At 36.1% G+C, this 21,594-nt stretch overlaps 1 protein-coding gene and 1 long non-coding RNA gene across 5 annotated transcripts in view; both read left to right on the top strand.

Moving 5' to 3' along the window:
- Positions 1 to 21,594, top strand: part of amot (angiomotin) — a 93,622-nt gene that overhangs the window by 51,376 nt on the left and 20,652 nt on the right. For all 4 annotated transcript variants that reach the window (XM_088012374.1, XM_088012372.1, XM_088012371.1 and 1 more), the window contains 2 exons: positions 14,925 to 15,074; positions 18,403 to 18,599. In XM_088012374.1, coding sequence (XP_087868500.1) covers positions 14,925 to 15,074; positions 18,403 to 18,599 — 347 coding nt within the window. The remainder of the gene's footprint in view (positions 1 to 14,924; positions 15,075 to 18,402; positions 18,600 to 21,594) is intronic.
- LOC148155555 (uncharacterized) lies at positions 7,359 to 12,831 on the top strand. The gene is made up of 2 exons (XR_015765228.1): positions 7,359 to 7,773; positions 8,291 to 12,831. It is a non-coding gene; the product is annotated as an uncharacterized LOC148155555 (long non-coding RNA).

The following is a 21,594-nucleotide window of genomic DNA, read 5'->3' as shown; positions in this document are numbered from 1 at the left end:
ATTTGTATGTTATTCAAGCAGAAGCCAAGAGTTGGTTATCATTCTCCTGTTTTAACTCCCATAAATTCTCCTGTTGGCAAAATATGTCTTAAACTTCTTCCTCGTAACAATAATAAATCGATCAGATCCCTGTTCCAGAGGGAAATGACCTCTGCTCCTGTAGTTGTACCATATTGGAATTGTTTTCATATTAATATATCCTGGAAATTGACCTGGCTGCTCCCAAATCACTTTCTTCTCACCAACAAGGTAAAAGAAGTTCAACTCTAACATTGATGTAAACTGTTCCTTCTGTGACATTTGCCCAGAATCAGTCACTCATTTGTTCTGGTTGTGTTCTTACTCTAAAGTATTTTGGCAACATTTTTGTAACTTTGTTGACTCAAAAATATCAGCAGGTTTTCTATTATACTGGAAAAATATCTTGTTTGGATTTCAACAAAATGAAAAAACAAATTTGAAAAGTTTCTTTATCAATTTATTACTTTTTAATGTCACGTACAAGCAAAATCAGCCAGAACCCAAAACGCAGCCAAGACAAGTGTTCAAATTCACAAAAAGTTTATTACAATATAAGGGTGAAGAAGGGGCTCCACAGGGTGTGGTCACACTGGTGACAGAGGGAAAAGGCCAAAATCTGCGGTCAAAAAACAGACAGGATAAGAAACCAGGAGACTCATGAACATGGAACAAGGCTTGAAAGCTGTGACTGTGGCAACAGACGATCTCGCACCTAGCTTCTTCTTCTTCTTCTTTTTTGTTTTATGGCGGTTGGCAAACAACTTTAAGGTGCATTACCGCCACCTTCCAGATTGGAGTATGGATCAAAGGCTCATACCCTCCTCATACTACCCGTTCTTCTAAGAAAATTAAAGATACTATCAAACACTACGTCCCCCGATGATCTCTGAAATATCTCTCTAATATCTAATTTATTTTTATTCCTACTTAATTCTCTAAGTAATACCTCTCTTTCTCGTATGTATTTGTTGCATTCTAAGAAAATATGTTGTACTGTTTCTAATTCTCTACAATAACTACAACAACCTGTATTATGTTTATTAATTAACTTAAGAGTACTATTTAATCCTGTATGTCCAAACCTGATTCTTGATATAATATCTTCTTCACTTTTCCTCCTGTTACCTTTTCCCCCACTTTTTTTGGATACTATAATAAAATCTCGCTTTCTCTCCTTTATCCCACTGTTCTTGCCATTTCCCCTTGATGTATTCCTTTACAATATTTTTTATCTCACTTTTACTTATCTTAATACTTAAATCAACAATTTCCTTTCTTGATGCACTCTTAGCGAAACTATCAGCCAGTTCATTACCTACCACGCCAATGTGGGCAGGAATCCAAACAAATTTCACCTGCGAGCCCTGATTTATAATCCTGGAAATTAAGTGAATTATATCCAATATAATGTCTTGCCTTGATTCTGACTTTACCTCTTGGATACTAATTAATGCGCTACTAGAATCTGAGCAAATTAAAAACTCTCTATTTTCCATTTCCTCAACCCATTCTAAAGCCATTAAAATTGCCATTAGTTCACCTGTATACACTGTCAGTTTATTATTTATCCGTTTGTTTTTCATAAAGTTTAAGTCTGGAACAATAAATGATATACCTACTTGACTATTTACCATTTTTGAAGCATCTGTATATATTTGAATAAATTCTGAATATTCTTTTTTAATATAATTTTCCACTTCATCCTTTCCTAATTCTTTTCCCTTTTCCAATAATTTTAAATCAACTTCAGAATGTTGATAAACCCATAACGGAATGACAGAAGTACTAACCACAGGACTAATTAGAAATTGATCTATTCCAATATCATTTACTTTATTTAAAATTATCCATCCAAAACTTTTAATTTGTTTCTTTTCTTTTTCTTGACAAGGTTGTAATGTCATATGTGGAGGATGGGCTTCACTATGTCCTTTAATATTTGCCCAATAGGTTAAGGCTAATTGTTCCCTCCTGAGCTCTAATGGCATCTCACCCATCTCAACCTGTAGAGCTGACACTGGAGTAGTTTTCATTGCTCCGCAGCAAAGTCTTAACGCCTGATATTGTATTTTATCTATCTTCGTCAGTAAACTACTTGACGCTGAGTTATATAACATGCAACCATAGTCAAACATTGACCTAATTAGTCCGATGTAAACGGTCTTTAGTGCTTTCCTATCTGCTCCCCATTCTCTGCCTCTCAAACATCTCATAATATTTAAAATTCTTTTACTTTTTTCCACTATTTTATCTATATGTATTTTCCATGTGAGTTTTTTATCAAACCACATACCCAAATATTTAATTTGCTCTTTCCTCTCTATAATATTCCCATATAATTTGAGATCCATATTGGTATTCATTCTTCTATTTGTAAAAACAACAAATTTAGATTTGGATATGGAGAATCTAAATCCCCAGTCTAAAGCCCAAGCTTCTACCTTGTTTAATGCTTCCTGTACTTTCCTGTTTATAAATTCTGTGTTTTTCCCCCTCTTCCAAATGATGCCATCATCTGCAAATAATGAAACACCAAAGGATTTATCTATACTATTAAACGTATCATTAATCATTATAATAAATAGCATAGGGCTAATAATACTGCCTTGGGGAGTCCCATTTTCAACTTGATATTCTGAACTTATTTCCCCTCCTACTTTAACTCTAATATTTCTCCCAGTTAAGAAATTTTTAATCCACCTATAAATTTTTCCCTTTATACCTAATTGTTTTAATTTAATCAACAGCCCTTCTTTCCACAGCATGTCATAAGCCTTTTCCACGTCTAAGAAGACTGCTATCACACTCTCTTTATTAATCTGGGCTCGCCTAATTTCATGTTCCAGACACAACGCTGGATCAATTGTACTTTTGCCTTTCCTAAAGCCAAATTGATAGTTTTTAACCTTTTCCTTAGATTCTAAGAAATAAATTAACCTGTTATTTATCATTTTCTCCATAATTTTACCCAGACATGATGTTAGAGCTATTGGTCTGTAACTTTCAGCTGCATTTGGGTCTTTCCCTGGTTTGCAAATAGGAATGATGATGGCTTCTTTCCATTTATCAGGTAATATACCTCCTTCCCAAACTTTATTATACAATTTTAGAATTACTTCTCTACTCACATCACTAAGTTTACTTAACATATTATAAGTAATTTGATCATTTCCAGGCGTTGATTTATTAGAATTCCTCAGTGCTCTATTAAACTCAAACAAGGAAAATTTCACATTAATAAAATTATCATATTCTTCATCATTTTGAATTAATTCAATATTTCGCTGTTTAGTAGTTTCACGTCCTAATTTTTCTTTGTTATCTAGATTCTCTGTACTATGTACCTTTGCAAATATTTTTGCTAATACCTCAGCCTTATTTTTATTATCTACAATACTATTTCCATTATCTTTTATTATTGGAAAAAAATACTTTTTGGAATTCCCAGACATTTTTTTAATAGTATTCCAAACCCTGTCTAGTGCAGTATTTTTCCCCAAAGATTCACAATATTTCCTCCAATAATCCCTTTTAGCTTTTCTTATAGTTTTCCTGACTTCTGCCTGTTTTCTTTTATAATCAGTTAGGTTTTGGAAACATATTATTTTCTTAAGTATCTTAAAAGCCTTATTTCTCTGTTTAATTACTATTGAACATTCTGGTGTCCACCATGGAACTATCTTCTTTTTTCTATTACCACTACTTCTAGGAATACATGATTTGGCTGAATTTATTATACACTTGCTAATTTCTGAATTTAACTCATTTATTGGTTTATTTATATCTACATCTTCCAGGCTAACCTCACTCATAATTTCAAATTTACCCCAATCTGCTTTCTCAAATTTCCACCTCCCCTCAAGTTTTATCTGGTCTTGCTTTACATTTAAACCTATATTAACAAAAATCGGATAATGATCGCTCCCTTATTGTGTTTTCTTTAAATACTTCCCAGCTACATAAACCAGCAATAGATTGAGAGACCAAGGTCAGATCAATAGCAGATTCTTTACCCCTTACCAAGTCCACCCGAGTGCCTTCTCCATTATTTAAAATGGCCAATTCTTTTTCTTCAATTAACTCTTCTACAATTCCTCCATTATAATCATCCCCATAAAGTACTATGTGCATTAAAATCCCCACACCAAATTATTTTCCCTCTCCAGTTTCCTATGATTGTTTCAAGTTTTAATTTTTCTAATATTTTACAAGGATTATAAAAGTTTATTATTTTAATATTTCCATTATTTGTCCAAACTTCAACAGCAGTAATTTCTAAATCTGATGTTATTTGTATTTGAATAAATTTTATGTCGGTCTTAACAAATATAGCACAACCTCCTCCACTGCCATTTGATCTGTCTTTACGTACGTCTGAATAACCCTGAATACTAAACTGTAAGGATGGTTTGAGCCATGTTTCTTGAATGCATATTATATCTGGTTTTGGGTGTAGGTTATTAATGAATCCTTTAAATTCCTGACCATTTGATATTAGACTGCGAGCGTTCCATTGTAGTATTAAAATTATGTGACAGTTTGAGACGCCTCCAGTTCAGATGCTCCTTCACTCTGTCATGAATTTTTTCCCAGGATACATCTTTGACCTTAAAAAATTTAGTAGCTGCTTTTACTATGATTTTAATTTTTTCTGTTTTATTTTTTGCTTGCTCTGAGCAATTAATGATGTATGCAAGAAAGGGAATCAATTTTTCTATCGTGATATTACCCTGATGATTGTCTTCCACTGTCTTCTTTTCATAGCTTAATTTTGGAGCACTATCAATTTTTTTCACCTGTTTCACTGCTTCAGCATAAGTTACTTTCTTTTCAGTTGTAATTTTTTGAACTTCAGCTGCTTCTTTCCTTACAGTGCAACCTGCATATGCTGCAGTATGATTTCCTCCACAGTTACAGCATTTCACAGGGTTATTTCCACACTCACCATATGGATGTTCGCCTCCACATCTCCCACATCTCTGTTTCCCTTTACAGACATTCGCAATATGTCCATACCTTTGGCATTTAAAGCACCTGAGTGGTGCTGGAATATATTGCCTTACATTGAAACTTATGTAGCCAACCATTACCTTATTAGGCAGAACTCTATCTTTGAAGACCAGTAGTACAGATGTACTGTCCGCTCTTTCTCCATTCCTGAAAACCTGTAGCCGTTTGATGTCTGTGACCTCCCCTCCTTTAATTAATTTCTTCAGCTCCTCTAAATTTTCTCCTACAGGAATTCCTGAAATTACTCCTTTCTTTCCAGCACCTCCTTTCTACACACCATCTGTAGTTTAAGAACTTTATTCTTTTGTTCGGCATTTTTGCAAATAATGAGCAGACCTCCATCGCTTAATACTTTAGCTAGCTCTACTTCTCCAATAACTTTTTTAAGTCCGTTCGACAGACTAATGGGACTTATTCCAAACAAATCATGTCCAGTTTTAAATTTTAATATAACTTTAAACTCTTCCATCATAACTTTCTTCCTTATTTCAGCTGTTTCTTCCTCATCCTCAAGAGATCTTTTCCCAGTGTTTATCTCTTTTTTCACCTTATCTCTCCCCCCTCCCGCTCTTCTATTTTCTACCATAGACCACCCTGTATCCATACTCTCGTCCTCCCCATTTCCCCCACTACTACTTGCCATCTGATCCACTCACAACCCGGATTATGCCAAAACCACCTCTGGATTAATTTAGCAAATGCCAGTTAGCACTTAATCGAAAACCGCGTTCCCGGTTGACGACCCGGTTCAGCAACACAGCTCACTTCCTCGGCTGAAGTTTGTCAGTGTGACGCTGCACTCGCTTCCGCATGCCCATCTCCTCGCACTGAGCTGGTGATGAGCAGCTGTTTAAATAGGGAGCAGCACAGTGCAGGTGAGGGTAATGAGTAATCAGCATACTCAGGGTAGGGCTGCAGGGCTGCAATCATGACACTTAAGGCTAAATTTCACCTACATAAATGTAAATTTTTGAGGAAAAAACCAGATTTTTCAGTTGTTTTTTTTTTTGATTGAACTTAAACATTATATATTTACAATTCAACATTCAACTAATCAAAAAGCAAAAACCACAATATGGACTTGCAATCAACTTGGAATTTTGGATTTTCTCTTATGTTAATTCACTGTGACATCTGGAACATATACTACAATTCGTACTATTTTCTTTATCCAAGAATATTTTGACTGTAATTTTCCTGTCACTATTTTATTTCACTTTATGTTCCCCCTGGCAATTATATTTGTTTTGTTTTTGTTTATTTTTTTATAATATGTACACAGCACAGTTGCTTTTTGTTATTTACAAGAAATAAAGTTTATTAAAAAAAAAAAAAAAAAAAAAAAAAACCTGAATGGGGTATATCATAGACATAATATAAGCATAGACGCCTCATGGACCGCTCCGGCGCAGGAAATACGGCGGCCATCTTGGAGCGGTATACCCTCCTACTTTGCTCAATCAAAACAGCAGAAGATGCCTCAGCACTGAGGGATATTGTTGTTCGGATCGATGGATTATTGATGTGAGGGCTCCACAGACAACGTTTCACAAGTAAGATGGACATATTATTGTGTATATATTGTGATTAGAATATTACTTTACTGTATTTATGTCCACTGGCGAGATACCAGCTAATATTAGCTACAGTGCTTGGTGTAATACGGGTTCAGCCCCGCTATGAAGGCTAACTGAGATTCTGTTAATCTAAAAAAAAATAATTATTCTCTAACATTGACTTAGATTATCTGACACAAGGGCCTATATTAGAAATGAAACAATATAACACATATTATAAAACTTATATTATGTGTTATAACATTCACCGGCAAAGTTTACACAGGTGGTAAAGACTATTATTTATATTCTTTCACTCTGTCAAAAGTAATTTACATCCTAAATCTTCCGTTTTTGTTTTGAAAGTTTCCTAAAGATACGATGTGAGGAAGAAGAGGGAGAAATCTATAAAGAGAGACGGATTCACTGCAGCACGGATAAATCTCGCATCGGATTTTGGACTCGTCGGCTGAAAAACATATTTTAGTTTATATATATATATATATATATATATATAATTCAGTATTAATCATTTATTTGTGCCATTATTAATCTTTATTTATTAGTGTTTGTATAGTTATATAAATATATATTGATATTACTAAATAATTTATTAAATAAATTATGAACGGCTGTGTGCTTTGTAATATGCTCTTCATACATCGATATCAGAATATTCCATTCCTATTCTATTGTTATAGCCACTAAGCATATTTAAATATGATGAACTATGTATTAAAAACATACTTAAAAAATATAATTGTTTATAAATGTAGCTTTGATAGATGTTTCAATATGGTTTACAGTAACAAAAAAGTGTGTTATGATCGATTAAATCCGCTGATACGTCATTGTGCTGCTAAACACATAAGGCTGAGTGGAGTGGAGTACCGCTCCAAGATGGCCGCCCTAAATCTCGTCAGCGACAATAGGCGAGAACGGTCCATGAGGCGTCTATCCTTATATTATGTCTATGGGGTATATGCCACGGACTTCCGTTTTAGCACTTCCGCATTTTTTAGCCACATAGAATGCTTCTGGTGCGCAGGCAGCAGTATGTTAACAGTGGCTCCTCAGCTGCAGGACTATTAATGATGCCTATAAAATTATTCAGACGTCCTGAAACGCTCCAACAACAACAAAGGATTTAAGCTGGATGTGTCAAAACTTCACAATAACTTCAAAGGTAAGTTAATAAATCGTTGGTTTTCACCATAATGCCTTATGTCTGACATAGCTAACAGGGACAACCTTACAAAGGTGCTATGTAAACGTTAAGTGTTTTGATTATCTGTGCAGTGTGGAATCTACATATCTATGCTTTATAGATAGATATAGATATATATCTATATAAACATATAGATCTGTCTATATTGTGTCCAAGCTATCAGTCGAAGCTGAAGTTAGCTTCCGAATGTAGCATCTAATTCGGAAAATAGCTAAAGGGCGATTACACTTAATTTTTCACTATCTTGAGCTTTTTTAATATGTTGTACTTTAAAAACTATAACACCTAGTCATTTCAAACCTAACTAGATTATTCTGTACTAACAACAGAATAAATAAAACATTTGTGAAACCTTCTAATTGATTTGTGAAATTTGTAAAATAATAGATTCCAGAACGCATTAGATCTGAATTATTAAAGTGGCATTGTTATTTTAACATCCTGTTTTCTTTCTTTTTTTTAATCTTTATTATAGTTGGAGTTGGACAGAGTTCTGTTTGATGGCTTCCTGGAGGGAGAGCTTGGCTCAGCTAATGTTGCCAACAACTTTTCTCCTGCTATTAACGTTTTTGTTTTTCTTTATATAGAAAGTATTTCTATCAGTTGCTTTTTCCATTTTGTTTACAGTATTTGCTCTATTTTTTATTTTTACCTTAATGCTTACCTGGTCAGTTGAGGTGGAAATGTACATCCTCTTGATTACTGACAAATGTCAGAACCACATGGACTGAGCTAGTTACGTCAGATCAATCTGAATCTTTATTTCTCATTAAAACGACTTCTTGTAATTTTAAGACATTGTTATAAAATTGCATCTTTATTCTGCTGTAGCGATGACTGCATTTTTGCAATTAAAAAATCTTGTATCCTGACCGTTATGCTCCCTCATGCAACTCACAGAACAGATGATTGAAATAAAGGCACTTTTTGAAAGTGTTTTCTGTGATTTTATTATAGGAATTGAGGGCAGGAGGAATCGATTAAAATCAAATTTGGTATGAAAAACATCTTGTAAGTCATATCGTCCAGCCTTATTCAGTATTAAAATTATATGACTAACTACATATTGCTTAATATTCACATTTATTTGCTGGTATTACCTAAAAGTGTTGCATTTTAACATCTAACTCCTGATCTACATGTAAATACTTGATATAACATAAAAACTGAGAAATGGGGAAAAAAGGTTTGTAAAATGTAGAGTATTACAAATGATATTCAATTTTATTGTAGGTACCAACAGGATAACAAAATGAACAGTGAATATATAATATACTTTCTAGCAGCTAAGCAGACATCAGACTTGTTTGCCTTTACTGGTGATGAAAACTTGTCACTCTGGAGGACAGGAAGAGGAGAGAGGAAGAGGAGAGAGGAAGACCGGCTCAGCCCCGTCCAGGATGACCATCAGGGTAGCCAACAAAGTCTGCAGGAAGATTTTTGCATATCTGGTGCTCCAGTTTCAAGATCATAGTTTAACCAAGTACTGTAAAAAAAAAAAGTTAGTCCACGTTGTGATGATCCGTGGACTGATGGATGCCTTCAGCAGGTCCAGGTGCTTGGATCCAATGGAAAGGTAATCGGCACTGTGATCATGGCTCAGAAACACGAGGTGTTGCGATGCAAACCTGAAAAGTTAAAAACACACACAAAAAAAACAAGCGTCCATATTTAGCTGAACAACATAATCAAAACTAATAAATCCTCAGCTCTTTTTGAGAGTTTTACTTGAAAATAAATTGACAATATCTCAGGAAATTAAACGTTTCAGTGAAATAGTTCTGGTATCACAAAGAAACTGCAAAAAATGTTTCAGAGGTGTAACAACACTGAAGTCACTGAGTAAGAGTGAAGTAAAATACTACTTATAAATGCATGTTAAAATTTGAATACTCTTGAAAGTGTGCAGCTGAAATTAATTTAAACTACTAGCAGGCAAAGCACAGTGTTCACCTAATATCTGTACCAACAGTAATACAAAAAATGATGCATAGAGGCATTAGTTTATAAAAGTCGAGGCAAACCTAAATTTACCATTTTAAAAACAAAAAGCAGCGGGAGGATGTAACTTCATAACTTCATTTTCTAAGCAGAATCTCAGAGAAAAAAAAAAGAGAAATTACGTTGGGTAAAGCAAGAACAGATTATAGCAGCCAAGTGGAAAAATTCACTCTAACGTGGATTATAATTATGAAACAGCAAAGGTAGATGTCATATTTTCGGTATTCGGGAAATACGTGATTTGTACCATTTGTTCTGTGGGTTTTTCATGTGGATCGGTGAAAGTTAAACGGCTGTAAAGCGAAGGTTTTGGACCTTAATCTGACCGACTACCTTTGTGGTTTGGATCGGGCTGAAGCGTTGCTGCTCTCAGCTGTTCTTAAATTACCTGACTGCATGTTAAATGTATTTTATATATGTCATATAAACAAAAGCTAAGGAGCTGCCTAAGAATAATTTCATACTCCGTATAACACAAACGCACATCAACACACATGTATTGACTTACCTTGTGCCGAATCGCTGCCTCTGTTCTCAGCCTGTTTCCGTAGCAGTAGATTTCCTCCGGCATTATTTTCCTCCAACAAATTACTCCAGTGAACGAAGCATGTACAGCTTCCTTTTAACCTCCGTCTTCCCATTTCTGACGCTGGATCTTGTTAAGGAAGAATTTTCTAAAATAGTTAACTTTGGTAAAAGTTTGGCTCTCTCTCTTCCTTTAGATCCCAGGTCCTCTCGGCGAGCCACGTGTAGGCACAAGGAAAACAACAATGCGTGTTGATGTCACAGAATTACAGAATTTAATCCAATATGAAACAACTTATGAATTAACAACAAAACTGCAGAACAACAGAAACATACATTCATTACCTGAGACAAAAAGATAGAAAAGAAAAGGCAAAGACACGTCTTTGGAGAGAGCTGGTGCAAAAAAGGCAAAATAGTGGCAGCTATCTGAATCCTTACTCCTGGGCACGAGCTTTTATAATGTAGGTGTGTCTTTCCTTTTTAATATATTCAATTAAGGCGTACCTCCGCTTGACCAACTGGAAGCTACCTTGGACACTCAGAAAAACTTAGAACTTCCCCTAATTTACTGCTGTGAACAAAGGCCATTTGCTCTTTTGTCTAACAAACGAAGAGGAGAGCCTCATCCTGAACTCCTGCGGTTTTAAAACCATCTGGATACGGGATATGCAGAGAAAAGTATTTCACAGATATGTGTGAAAACTGGTGTCTCTCCCGCTCTTTTCCTTACATAGATTCTCAGGAACAAACTTAAATTCTGTAATTAGTTTAAGGAATGTTTATGTTAACAAACTCAGTTTTGCTCCTCTGCACTCAGCACCCCAAAAGATTGAGTCCTGCCTTAAACCAAAAATAACACATAAAATCAACAGAACAGAATGAGGTACAATTCCTTTTTTCTAACCTATAAAACATAATATTCAATCCTCAGTATACAAGTTAACACAATCATTCTTCAAAACCCCATTTAGCATAAATCCTGAGTAATTTTCTAATACTAAACAAAACATTTTCATTTAATTCTAACAGTCAGAAATAATACAATTTTCAAATCCATTCACCATCGTCTAAATTAATTCTAAAACTAAATAATACAATTTTCAGTCAGAGCATACCATCAATAACTAAAAGAAATATCTTGTAAATTAACTGTTAGTGGTTCAAAATCTTCACACAACCCAGATGTCCACAGAAGGATTCTGATCTTCTGTGAACTCGGTAAGTTCCTGTTTCCCAAGGTAATTTAAATGATACTGGCCTCTACTTTCCTGCATATGTTAATCCATGGCCTCCTGTCCTATGTGTTACGACCACAGGGGTCCAGGGAGAAGCTCTACAGATCACCCCATTTTCCTTGGTAGTTTTGAATACTTACCCAGCCATGGTTTAATTTTAAATCACCAACAGAAACCTGTTCAAAGTTTAAAGATTTGTTCAAAAAGATTAATCTGTATTAAACACTAAAAATAATCATATTTTCTCAACAATCTTCAATATCCTCAAGCTTTGAAATAGCAGGCAGCTACAAACCGTGTGTTAGCTGTAGTGGCTAAGTTTTGGCTACAGTCTGCTGTCGCCTTGATATCAGCAGGAAAATTAAAAAAACTAAGCACCAGATGGTACTGGCTAATTACTGGACACAACGGCACACAACAAAACTCGATTGTTGTACCAGTAGCTCGCAGATATTTTAAGTTTTGCGTCTTTTTCATGGTACAGATCTTGCAGCTTTGGCCAAAAACAATAGGAGCAAGCAGGACCCAGAACCAACCTATGTGGAATAAATTCAAACGGAAATACGTCACCACCTCTCGTGGCATATACCACCATAGACATAATATAAGCATAGACGCCTCATGGACCGCTCCGGCGCAGGAAATACGGCGGCCATCTTGGAGCGGTATACCCTCCTACTTTGCTCAATCAAAACAGCAGAAGATGCCTCAGCACTGAGGGATATTGTTGTTCTGGTCGATGGATTACTGATGCGAGGGCTCCACAGACAACATTTCACAAGTAAGATGGACATATTATTGTGTATATATTGTGATTAGAATATTACTTTACTGTATTTATGTCCACCGGCGAGATACCAGCTAATATTAGCTACAGTGCTTGGTGTAATACGGGTTCAGCCCCGCTATGAAGGCTAACTGAGATTCTGTTAATCTAAAAAAATTAATTATTCTCTAACATTGAGTTAGATTATCTGACACAAGGGCCTATATTAGAAATGAAACAATATAACACATATTATAAAACTTATATTATGTGTTATAACATTCATCGGCAAAGTTTACACAGGTGGTAAAGACTATTATTTATATTCTTTCACTCTGTCAAAAGTAAGATACATCCTAAATCTTCCATTTTTGTTTTGAAAGTTTCCTAAAGACACGATGTGAGGAAGAAGAGGGAGAAATCTATAAAGAGAGACGGATTCACTGCAGCACGGATGAATCTCACATCGGATTTTGGACTCGTCCGCTGAAAAAAAAAAAAAAAAAAAAAAAAAAAAAAAAATATATATATATATATATATATATATAAAATTCATTATTAATCTTTATTTATAGTGTTTGTATAGTTATATAAATATATAGATATTACTAAATAATTTATTAAATAAATTATGAACAGCTGTGTGCTTTGTAATATGCTCTTCATACATCGATATCAGAATATTCCATTCCTATTCTATTGTTATAGCCACTAAGCATATTTAAATATGATGAACTATGTATTAAAAACATACTTAAAAAATACAATTGTTTATAAATGTTGCTTTGATAGATGTTTGAATATGGTTTACAGTAACAAAAAATTGTGTTATGATCGATTAAATCCGCTGATACGTCATTGTGCTGCTAAACACATAACGCTGAGTGGAGTGGAGTACCGCTCCAAGATGGCCGCCCTAAATCTCGTCAGCGACAATAGGCGAGAGCGGTCTATGAGGCGTCTATCCTTATATTATGTCTATGTATACCACATTCTTCTTGGGTGCTTAATCTTCTCTATGCCACCAACGCGGCACCGCCCCTAGCGGTTGTGTGCGGAATTGCATAGGACTAACTAAAATGACACTAAAGAACTTAGTACAATGAGAAATTAAAGATACAAAAATAAAAATTATGTTGGGGTGCCTATTTTCTTACTTACTGTTTTAATTTACTATTGACAAGTTTTTCACCCCTCTACATATACAGAATAGATCAGAAAATATTGCAGTAAGTCCAAGAGCCTTACCTTCCAATGGGTAACAATACCTATTGGGAGGTAACGCAAAAGAAGATTTTTTAGCCCATGTCCCCTGGAGGGCTCCATACATAGGAGACATACTTTAAAACATATAAATCTTTTTTGTTTGTTTGTATGTTTGTTTAATTTACATGCTGCAGCTTTAAGCAAACATTCGATGTGAGAGTTCAGTCTGGTAGAGGTTGAGCGGCTGTGAAATATTACTACCAGTAACGCGTAGCGGCGGTTCAAGAGCGAGAGCAGAACCAGCATCTTACACAGTCAGCTCGTTGACTTAAATTATTTTTTGGGGTTTTTGTTTAGCTTTCTGAGTGTCGTGCTCTTCCTGGTGCGTGTTGGTGCGCTGCTTTACCTGCTATCTGACCGCTCCGGATGTCCTTTTTTCCTGCATCGAGCCTCGATATAGCCAAACTTCGTCAAGTACTTGCTTTTTAAATACCACATGAGATTCGTTGTGCTGACGCATTTTCACTTGCTTCATCCCCGATGTAATTTTCCGCTGCAACATGGAAACGTCCCCATTCATTCTCAGAGCGTTACGACAGGATTTGTTATAAGACTGACTGGCCTACACGAACTATAATGAACAGGGTCCTTATCCTTTTTAACCCTTTTTATGTAGAAATGGGGTCCTACCGATCCCACACACGTAAAACTTGTATCATTTTCCATTGTCCTCTACGTTTGCCTCAGTCCTCGCACGCACAAGGGTTAAGTGGGACTGAGTTTATAGTTTTTTGACAGCTTTCCATTTACCAAGGATTCATCATAAACTGACTTCAGTATACGTACGAGTTTTGAAAAAAATCTCCTGAAAAACTCTTTGGGTAGTTTGATAGCTTGCTATGTGGTTAAACTTGATAGCTCGCTATCAAGTGGTTGGAATACAGAAACATTGACAGTCTTCAGACTTCTCAAAATATTTTGAAAGCCAAGTAGCATTATCCTTCCACTTCAGACCACAACTTGGTGTGGGTCCAAACATAAAAAAAATTCAATGAGATTGTTGGGAAAAAGTTGAATAGGTACTTTACAATGCTTTTGAAATGCACCATTGTACATGTACACACAGTTATGATAATGAACATCTGTGATGGTCAATCCTTCATTGAGTTCATTTCTACACTGTCAAATTTTCGTTTTGACACCTCTAACATCTGGAGAAAGTAATATTTTAATACGTTGTATGACTTTGTCTCACACTCTGCTGGAGAGGATGGCTGATTATCAGCCTTTTATTTTACTGTGGCAGAGAACAAAACATTAAAAGCGTCATCGACAGTTACTTAAAAGGAATGTGTGTTTCTATGTATCTGCAGCTTAAAAAAAAACAAGTTTATGTGGAGAAAGTGGAAAGGATGCAACAGGCTCTGGCTCAGCTCCAAGCAGCATGTGAGAAGAGAGAACAACTAGAACACCGTCTTCGTACAAGACTGGAAAGAGAGCTGGAGTCTTTACGTCTGCAGCAGGTAACCATTTCACAGTTCTGTATTCCTAAAGTATCTCCACAGTTCTGTATCAACCTTGTGATATTTCACTGCTAGCTTTTAGCTAAAAATAACTATTGATTTATATGCTTAATTCAGAGTACCTGTGCAGTATTTACAATAATGAGTCTTAACAAAATCTATGTATCAAGCTGCAGCATTTCTTTTCTGGGAAACCAGGATAGAGTATTGCCGTCTACAGCTTTAACTTTGATAAATTGTAAATGATTGATGTCTGTGGAGGTAAAACCGTCTCATAATTCACAAAAGCACAGATTGAGATTCACAAATGCAGAGAACAAGTTTCACATTTGTACTTTTGATGCAAACACAAATATATCTTGATTTCCAAGTTTCTTTCTGGCTTGTGATTTGTGCTGCATTTGAATTTTGAGACTCCCCTGACGTCTCAATCCACAAATGTCTTTATTTAATAAATGGTCTATCTGATTGGATAATCAGCAACCAACCAGATGGCTTCCTTGTTACAGCAAATCACATAAACGGACCCTTATTTCAGCCAATCACATTAACCTATTGTGATCTGGCAGGAGTCCAGCCACAGACTGCCTCCCTGTGGCGCAGAGCTCTGCTTTTAAAGCCACAGGCTCCGCCCACTGAAAGACCAATCAAGCAAACAAAACAATTACTTCTAACTCAAATGAACTCTTAAAGGATACAAAACAAATCATAATAATAAGGAAAATAAATAAACTTGTAATCAAAAATACAATAATCAATTTAATAGAGAACGCTCTGTATGTTCCGATGACGTCATCACCTGACTCCTGGTGCGCCACACCCGGAAATAACTCTGCTTGTAAACAAAAACTGGGAAAGTGTTTGGAAGTGAAAACAGGTTACAACCCCTGGCAAAAAGTATGGAATCACCAGTCTTGGATGAGCACTCATTCAGACATTTCATGCTGTAAAACAAACTCAGATCAAAAACATGATACAATATTAAGGTCGTTCCAAAGTGCAACTTGTTGGCTTTCAGGAACACTCAAAGAAATGAAGAGAAAATATTGTGGAAGTCAGTGAATGATACTTTTATTGACCAAACACAGGGAAATAAATATGGAATCACTCAATTCTGAGGAAAAAAGTATGGAATCATGAAAAACGCATAAACAAAAGACCATTCAAAATACATCACTAGTATTTAGTTGCACCACCTTTGGCTTTTATAACAGCTTTCAGTCTTTGAGGCATGGACTTGATGAGTGACAAACAGTATTCTGCATCAATTTGGTGCCTACTCTCTTTGATAGCAGTTGCCAGATCAGCTTTGCAGGTTGAAGCCTTCTTGTGGACCATTTTTTTCAATCTCCACCACAGGTTTTCAATTGGGTTGAGATCTGGACTATTTGCAGGCCATGACATCGACTGAATGTGTCTTTCTTCAAGGAATGCCTTCACTGTTTTTGCCCGATGGCACGATGCATTGTCATCTTGGAAAATTATTTCATCATCACCAAACATCTGTTCAATTGAAGGGATGAGAAAACTGTCCAAAATGTCAATGTAAACTTGTGCATTGATAGAAGAATTAACCACAGTCATCTCCCCAGTGCCTTTGCCTGACATGCAGCCCCATATCATCAAGGACTGTGGAAATTTGGTTGTTTTCTTCAGGCAGGCCTCTTCATAAATCTCACTGGAACGGCACCAAACAAAAGTTCCAGCATCATCACCTTGTCCAATGCAGATTCTTGACTCATCACTGAAGACAACTTTCATCCAGTCATCCACAGTCCATGATTGCCTCTCCTTAGCCCATTGGAGTCTCGTTCTTTTATGTTTAGGTGTCAATGCTGGTTTTCGTTTAGCTTTCCTGTATTGAAATCCCATCTCCTTTAGGCGATTTCTTACGGTTCGGTCACATACATTGACTCCAACTTCCTCCCATTTATGCTTCATCTGTTTAGTTGTACTTTTTCGGTTTTCAAGACAAATGGCCTTAAGTTGTTTGTCTTGATGCTTTGATGTCTTTCTTGGTCTACCAGTACGCTTGGCTTTAACAACCATTCCATGCTGTTTGTATTTGGTCCATATCTTGGATACAGCTGACTGTGAACAGCCCACATCTTTAGCAACCATGCGTGACGGGTTACCTTCTTCAAGAAGTTTCACAATCCTCTCTTTTGTTTCAAGGGACATTTCTCTTGTTGGAGCCATGGTTCTCACCACTCCACTTCGTCCAGCAGCCCTCCAAGGTGTCATGACTGCAGGTGTTTTGAACTGCACACTAACGGGCACATCTAATCTGGGGCAGGTGTCCATTTAGGGAAAGGAAATAGACTGGGTGTGTCCTTTTTTTTCTACCTCCAATTTGAGTGATTCCACACTTTTTTCCTCAGAATTGAGTGATTCCATATTTATTTCCCTGTGCTTGGTCAATAAAAGTATCATTCACTGACTTCCACAATATTTTCTCTTCATTTCTTTGAGTGTTCCTGAAAGCCAACAAGTTGCACTTTGGAACGACCTTAATATTGTATCATGTTTTTGATCTGAGTTTGTTTTACAGCATGAAATGTCTGAATGAGTGCTCATCCAAGACTGGTGATTCCATACTTTTTGCCAGGGGTTGTAGGATGGATGCAAACTGAAGCAGGAACACCGCGTGTGCACCCACGATGAGCCGCATCAGTTTAACCTTTAACAGAAGTAAGCGATCGTGAGTATGTATGTGCGCATATTAACACGGACTCCTAATTAAGTCCCGGTTCGTGACGGCTCCTCCGTCACACAGATATACCATGTATTTAAAAAAAAGACATTTGTGGATTGAGATGTTAGTCTCAAAATTCACACACAAATGCAGCGCAGCTCACAGACTTGTAAATCAAGATATATTTGTGTTTGGATCAAAAATACAAATGTGAGTCTTGTTCTCTGTGAATCTCGTCCTGTGTATTTGTGAATTATGAGGCTGTTTTAGCTCCATAGATGTCTGCTTGCAGCCTTTTGTTGGAGCATCGTCATGATTACTTAAGTCCATGTAATTTTATGAGTTTTAAATTTTCAGCGTTCTGAGTGTTTTTCAGTTGATAATGATTGCAAAGATTAAGCTGTTTTGAACCCACTGCTGTCCAAAATACTGCTGTTCAGATTTTAACTAGCAAAACCAAAATATTGATAACAATGATGGAGTTTAGAGCTATTAAAATGAATTGTATACTACCTCAGACAGACACTATCGGAGATGAACGTGTGAACTTTTAGAAAATGTTTTTCTTATGTTTTCTGCATGTTGTTTTTTTTTTTTTTTTGTCAATCTTCATGTGTTAATCATGCCATTCAGCGTCAAGGAACCTCACAGAGCAGCAGCTTGGTGACATCAGAGTACAATGCCACAGCACTAATGGAGCACCTAAGAGAGAAGGAGGAGCGCATTCTGGCTCTGGAGGCTGACATGACTAAATGGGAGCAGAAGTATTTAGAGGAAAGTGTAATGAGGCAGTTTGCCCTGGATGCTGCTGCGTCCGTTGCTATGCAGAGGTGAGATTTCTCAAGTTGAAGACAGCATCAGGTTTCAGGCCTGAATTTAGTTTTGTGTATATATGAAAATCTGTTTATCTTGACTGTCTTGTTTTACAACATTATGACAATTTATGGTGCTTAGTTTGCACCATAAGTTGGAAGTAATGCACAAGCTGACTCTTGCCAAAGCTCATGAAAAACTATGTAGACAGTTCAAATTCTGATTTCCCCTCAATCTGACGGCGATGTCAGAATACTGAGTTTAAGTAACTGACAATTACACAGTCATGATGAAATGACAATCCCCTCCCTGGACTTCTGTGGACATTCACAAAAGATGAATAGAGAGCAAAAAAACTGGTAGCCTTTCTGTCAATCGGCTGGAGTTAAGCCAAATCATTAGGTAGTTTTCCATTAGACCATCTCTAACCTGTTTATCCTGGTCCAACCCAGCCAGAATAATTTTCCATTAGTAGATCTGACTCGGCTCTGGCTGGCTGTTCTCTGATTTTTGTACCTACTTCAGGGATAGTACTAGCCGCACCGAGCCAGGTATGGCACCGAAGTGATTTGTTTGACAGTTGGCACCATTCCCTGATTGGCTCATGATTACCTCACAGCAAACTCTAAAACAATATTATATATTAGCTGTGGAGAGCTTACATAGCATCTGCTATCAGAGAGGTGCTCAGAGGAGCATATTATGAGTTTAATCAGGAGCATCGCCAGAAACACATGCTTTAAGTTTTGTAGCGCAGTAAGCAGCTGGTCTCTCCGAAGAATGAACAGCAGTAAAGCAGAGAGAAATGGTGCAGCTGTAGTCAGCTTTCTGTCGGAGCAACAGTTTTGTGCCGACAGTATGAAACACTCACATGAAGCACTAACGTTCTGCCCACAATAGTAAGGAACAGACCGTATAACGAAGAAGCTCATTACCATGGGTAGAACCGAACCATACATTAACGGGTTAGTGCACAACTAGCCAAGAGCTTATTAATACCCATGATAAATTTTCCATTTAAAAGGATTATTTTTCCAACCAAGAACTTTGTTTCTGATAGAAAATAAGTGTTATACTTCAACAAAGAAAGTGATCTAAAAAATAAAAATCTGATAAAATACGAATCTGATATAAAATAAAAATCTGATTTTAATAAATATTTATTATTTTAAGAATACTTTTAACAGTTCTTATTTATATTTGGAATTAAAATAGTATACCAATTTAGTAAGACCTTTCTAAATAATCAATCAAAAATGTATTGTGGGTTTTCTCAACACATACACTTTTAAATTCAGGTGCCTGATTTTCATCCTGAAGGAACAATTTTAACTAGGAAGGTTCCAATAGTATTGTGATTTCTGGAAACAAATATTCTTCCATATTCACTTGCAATATTTGCAATTATTTCTTTTTTGTAATGTTAATTTTTATCTCTTACATGTTCCCAAAAAGCCCCATTACTGCTGACTTGGGCTAGTGTTACTAGCAGTAATTTGCTTAAACTTTTCAGTAAACAATAATTTGCTAATGCTTAGGAAAGTAAAGTAATCATAGTTTACAATAGCTGAAATTATACACTTTTTTATTTACAAGATAACAAATGTTGAGCTGTGTACCACCAAATAGGAACATCAGTAATATGATCTAGGCTGAATAGGAATTGTTGTGTGGGAATTCGGCAGAATCTAATTGATAGGTATTTTTCTCGAACCTACATAAAAAGACCACAGACAACGTATATGAATTTTATAGACAAAGCTTTTGCAAAAGGAGAACTTTCCATCAACAACCTCATCAGCCGTTCACAGAAAGTTCTGATCTCCTTCCACGCGAGCCCCTGTTTTATTGTCAAGCAGAACAACCAAAAGGGGCAGTCAGGAAGAACAACAAAGGTCGTAAAACTTCTAACCTAAACAAACCAGCAACTCAGTTCCAGGTGTGATATCTGATCTACGATCTGAGCCCAGTTCAGCTCTAGGTCAAACTAACACAAGAAGAATTTAAGATCTGGGAAACACAGAGTTAACTGTCTCACATGAAGATAAACACAGTCGTAACCTCCAGGTCAGTTTATACACACATAAGGAAGAGAACACTTTAAACTAAAAATCACAATAATACTGATTAACATTAGACTGAATATGAACTAAAGTAATAATGATAATACCAAAAAATATCTAACATTTCCCCCCTTTTTATCATTTTACTATGTGTGTAAACTTTATGCAAAAGCCAAGCATAGAAAATAAAAGAAAAGAAAAGAACCAATAAATGCAAAAGTTTTTTTTTTTCTAATCTAAACACAGAAAATACACAATGAATAAATGTAATATAATGAAATAAATGAAAAATAAAAGAAACAACAAAAAATCAAATGCAGGTTACTCATCTCTACAACCACTTGTTGTAGGAGTCATTCAGCAAATGAATTCATCTGTTTATTGATTACAGAACTTCATCACTGTTCAGAAAACCATCAGAACTCGAAACAAGTCATCTTCAGTTGTGTTAATTGTTTTAAACATCATATTTCGTAGGCATGGAAAAATGCAACCTATGAACAGGCAAAAAAGAATCAAAACACCCAGAATAGGTGTTTCAAGCTTCACCAGTAAATTCCACCATGGTCTGGAAGTGAGCCAAGAAAGAAAATCAAAAGGAGATGATCCTTGTGTTCCACTTTCTATGTAATGTTTAAGTTTCTCTAGTTCCTGTTTCATCAGGCACAAAAGTGCAGTCTTTGCAGACCCCTCCCTGAGAGGCTGTGAGGAAGTCCAGGAAAACACGATTTTGCATAACCATGTTTCTCAGTTCAGTCAGCTCTCTCACGGTGCCGTTGGCTGTGTACTGTTGATGAGTCGCATTAATTCATATTTGTTGATCTCAACGTGGTCCCACATCTCTCCTAGATCAACCCACGGAAAAAGACTTTGCATTAATTTTTCTCCGCCGTTCCAAATCCTGAATTCCTATGGAACTCCAGTATGTGTTGTGAGGCCTCCCCATCTT

This window comes from Poecilia mexicana, unplaced genomic scaffold, assembly GCF_051168715.1.
Source record: "Poecilia mexicana isolate PSO_F unplaced genomic scaffold, ASM5116871v1 scaffold_14, whole genome shotgun sequence".
Classification (NCBI taxonomy): domain Eukaryota; kingdom Metazoa; phylum Chordata; class Actinopteri; order Cyprinodontiformes; family Poeciliidae; genus Poecilia; species Poecilia mexicana.
This window is presented reverse-complemented; position numbering and strand designations above follow the sequence as displayed.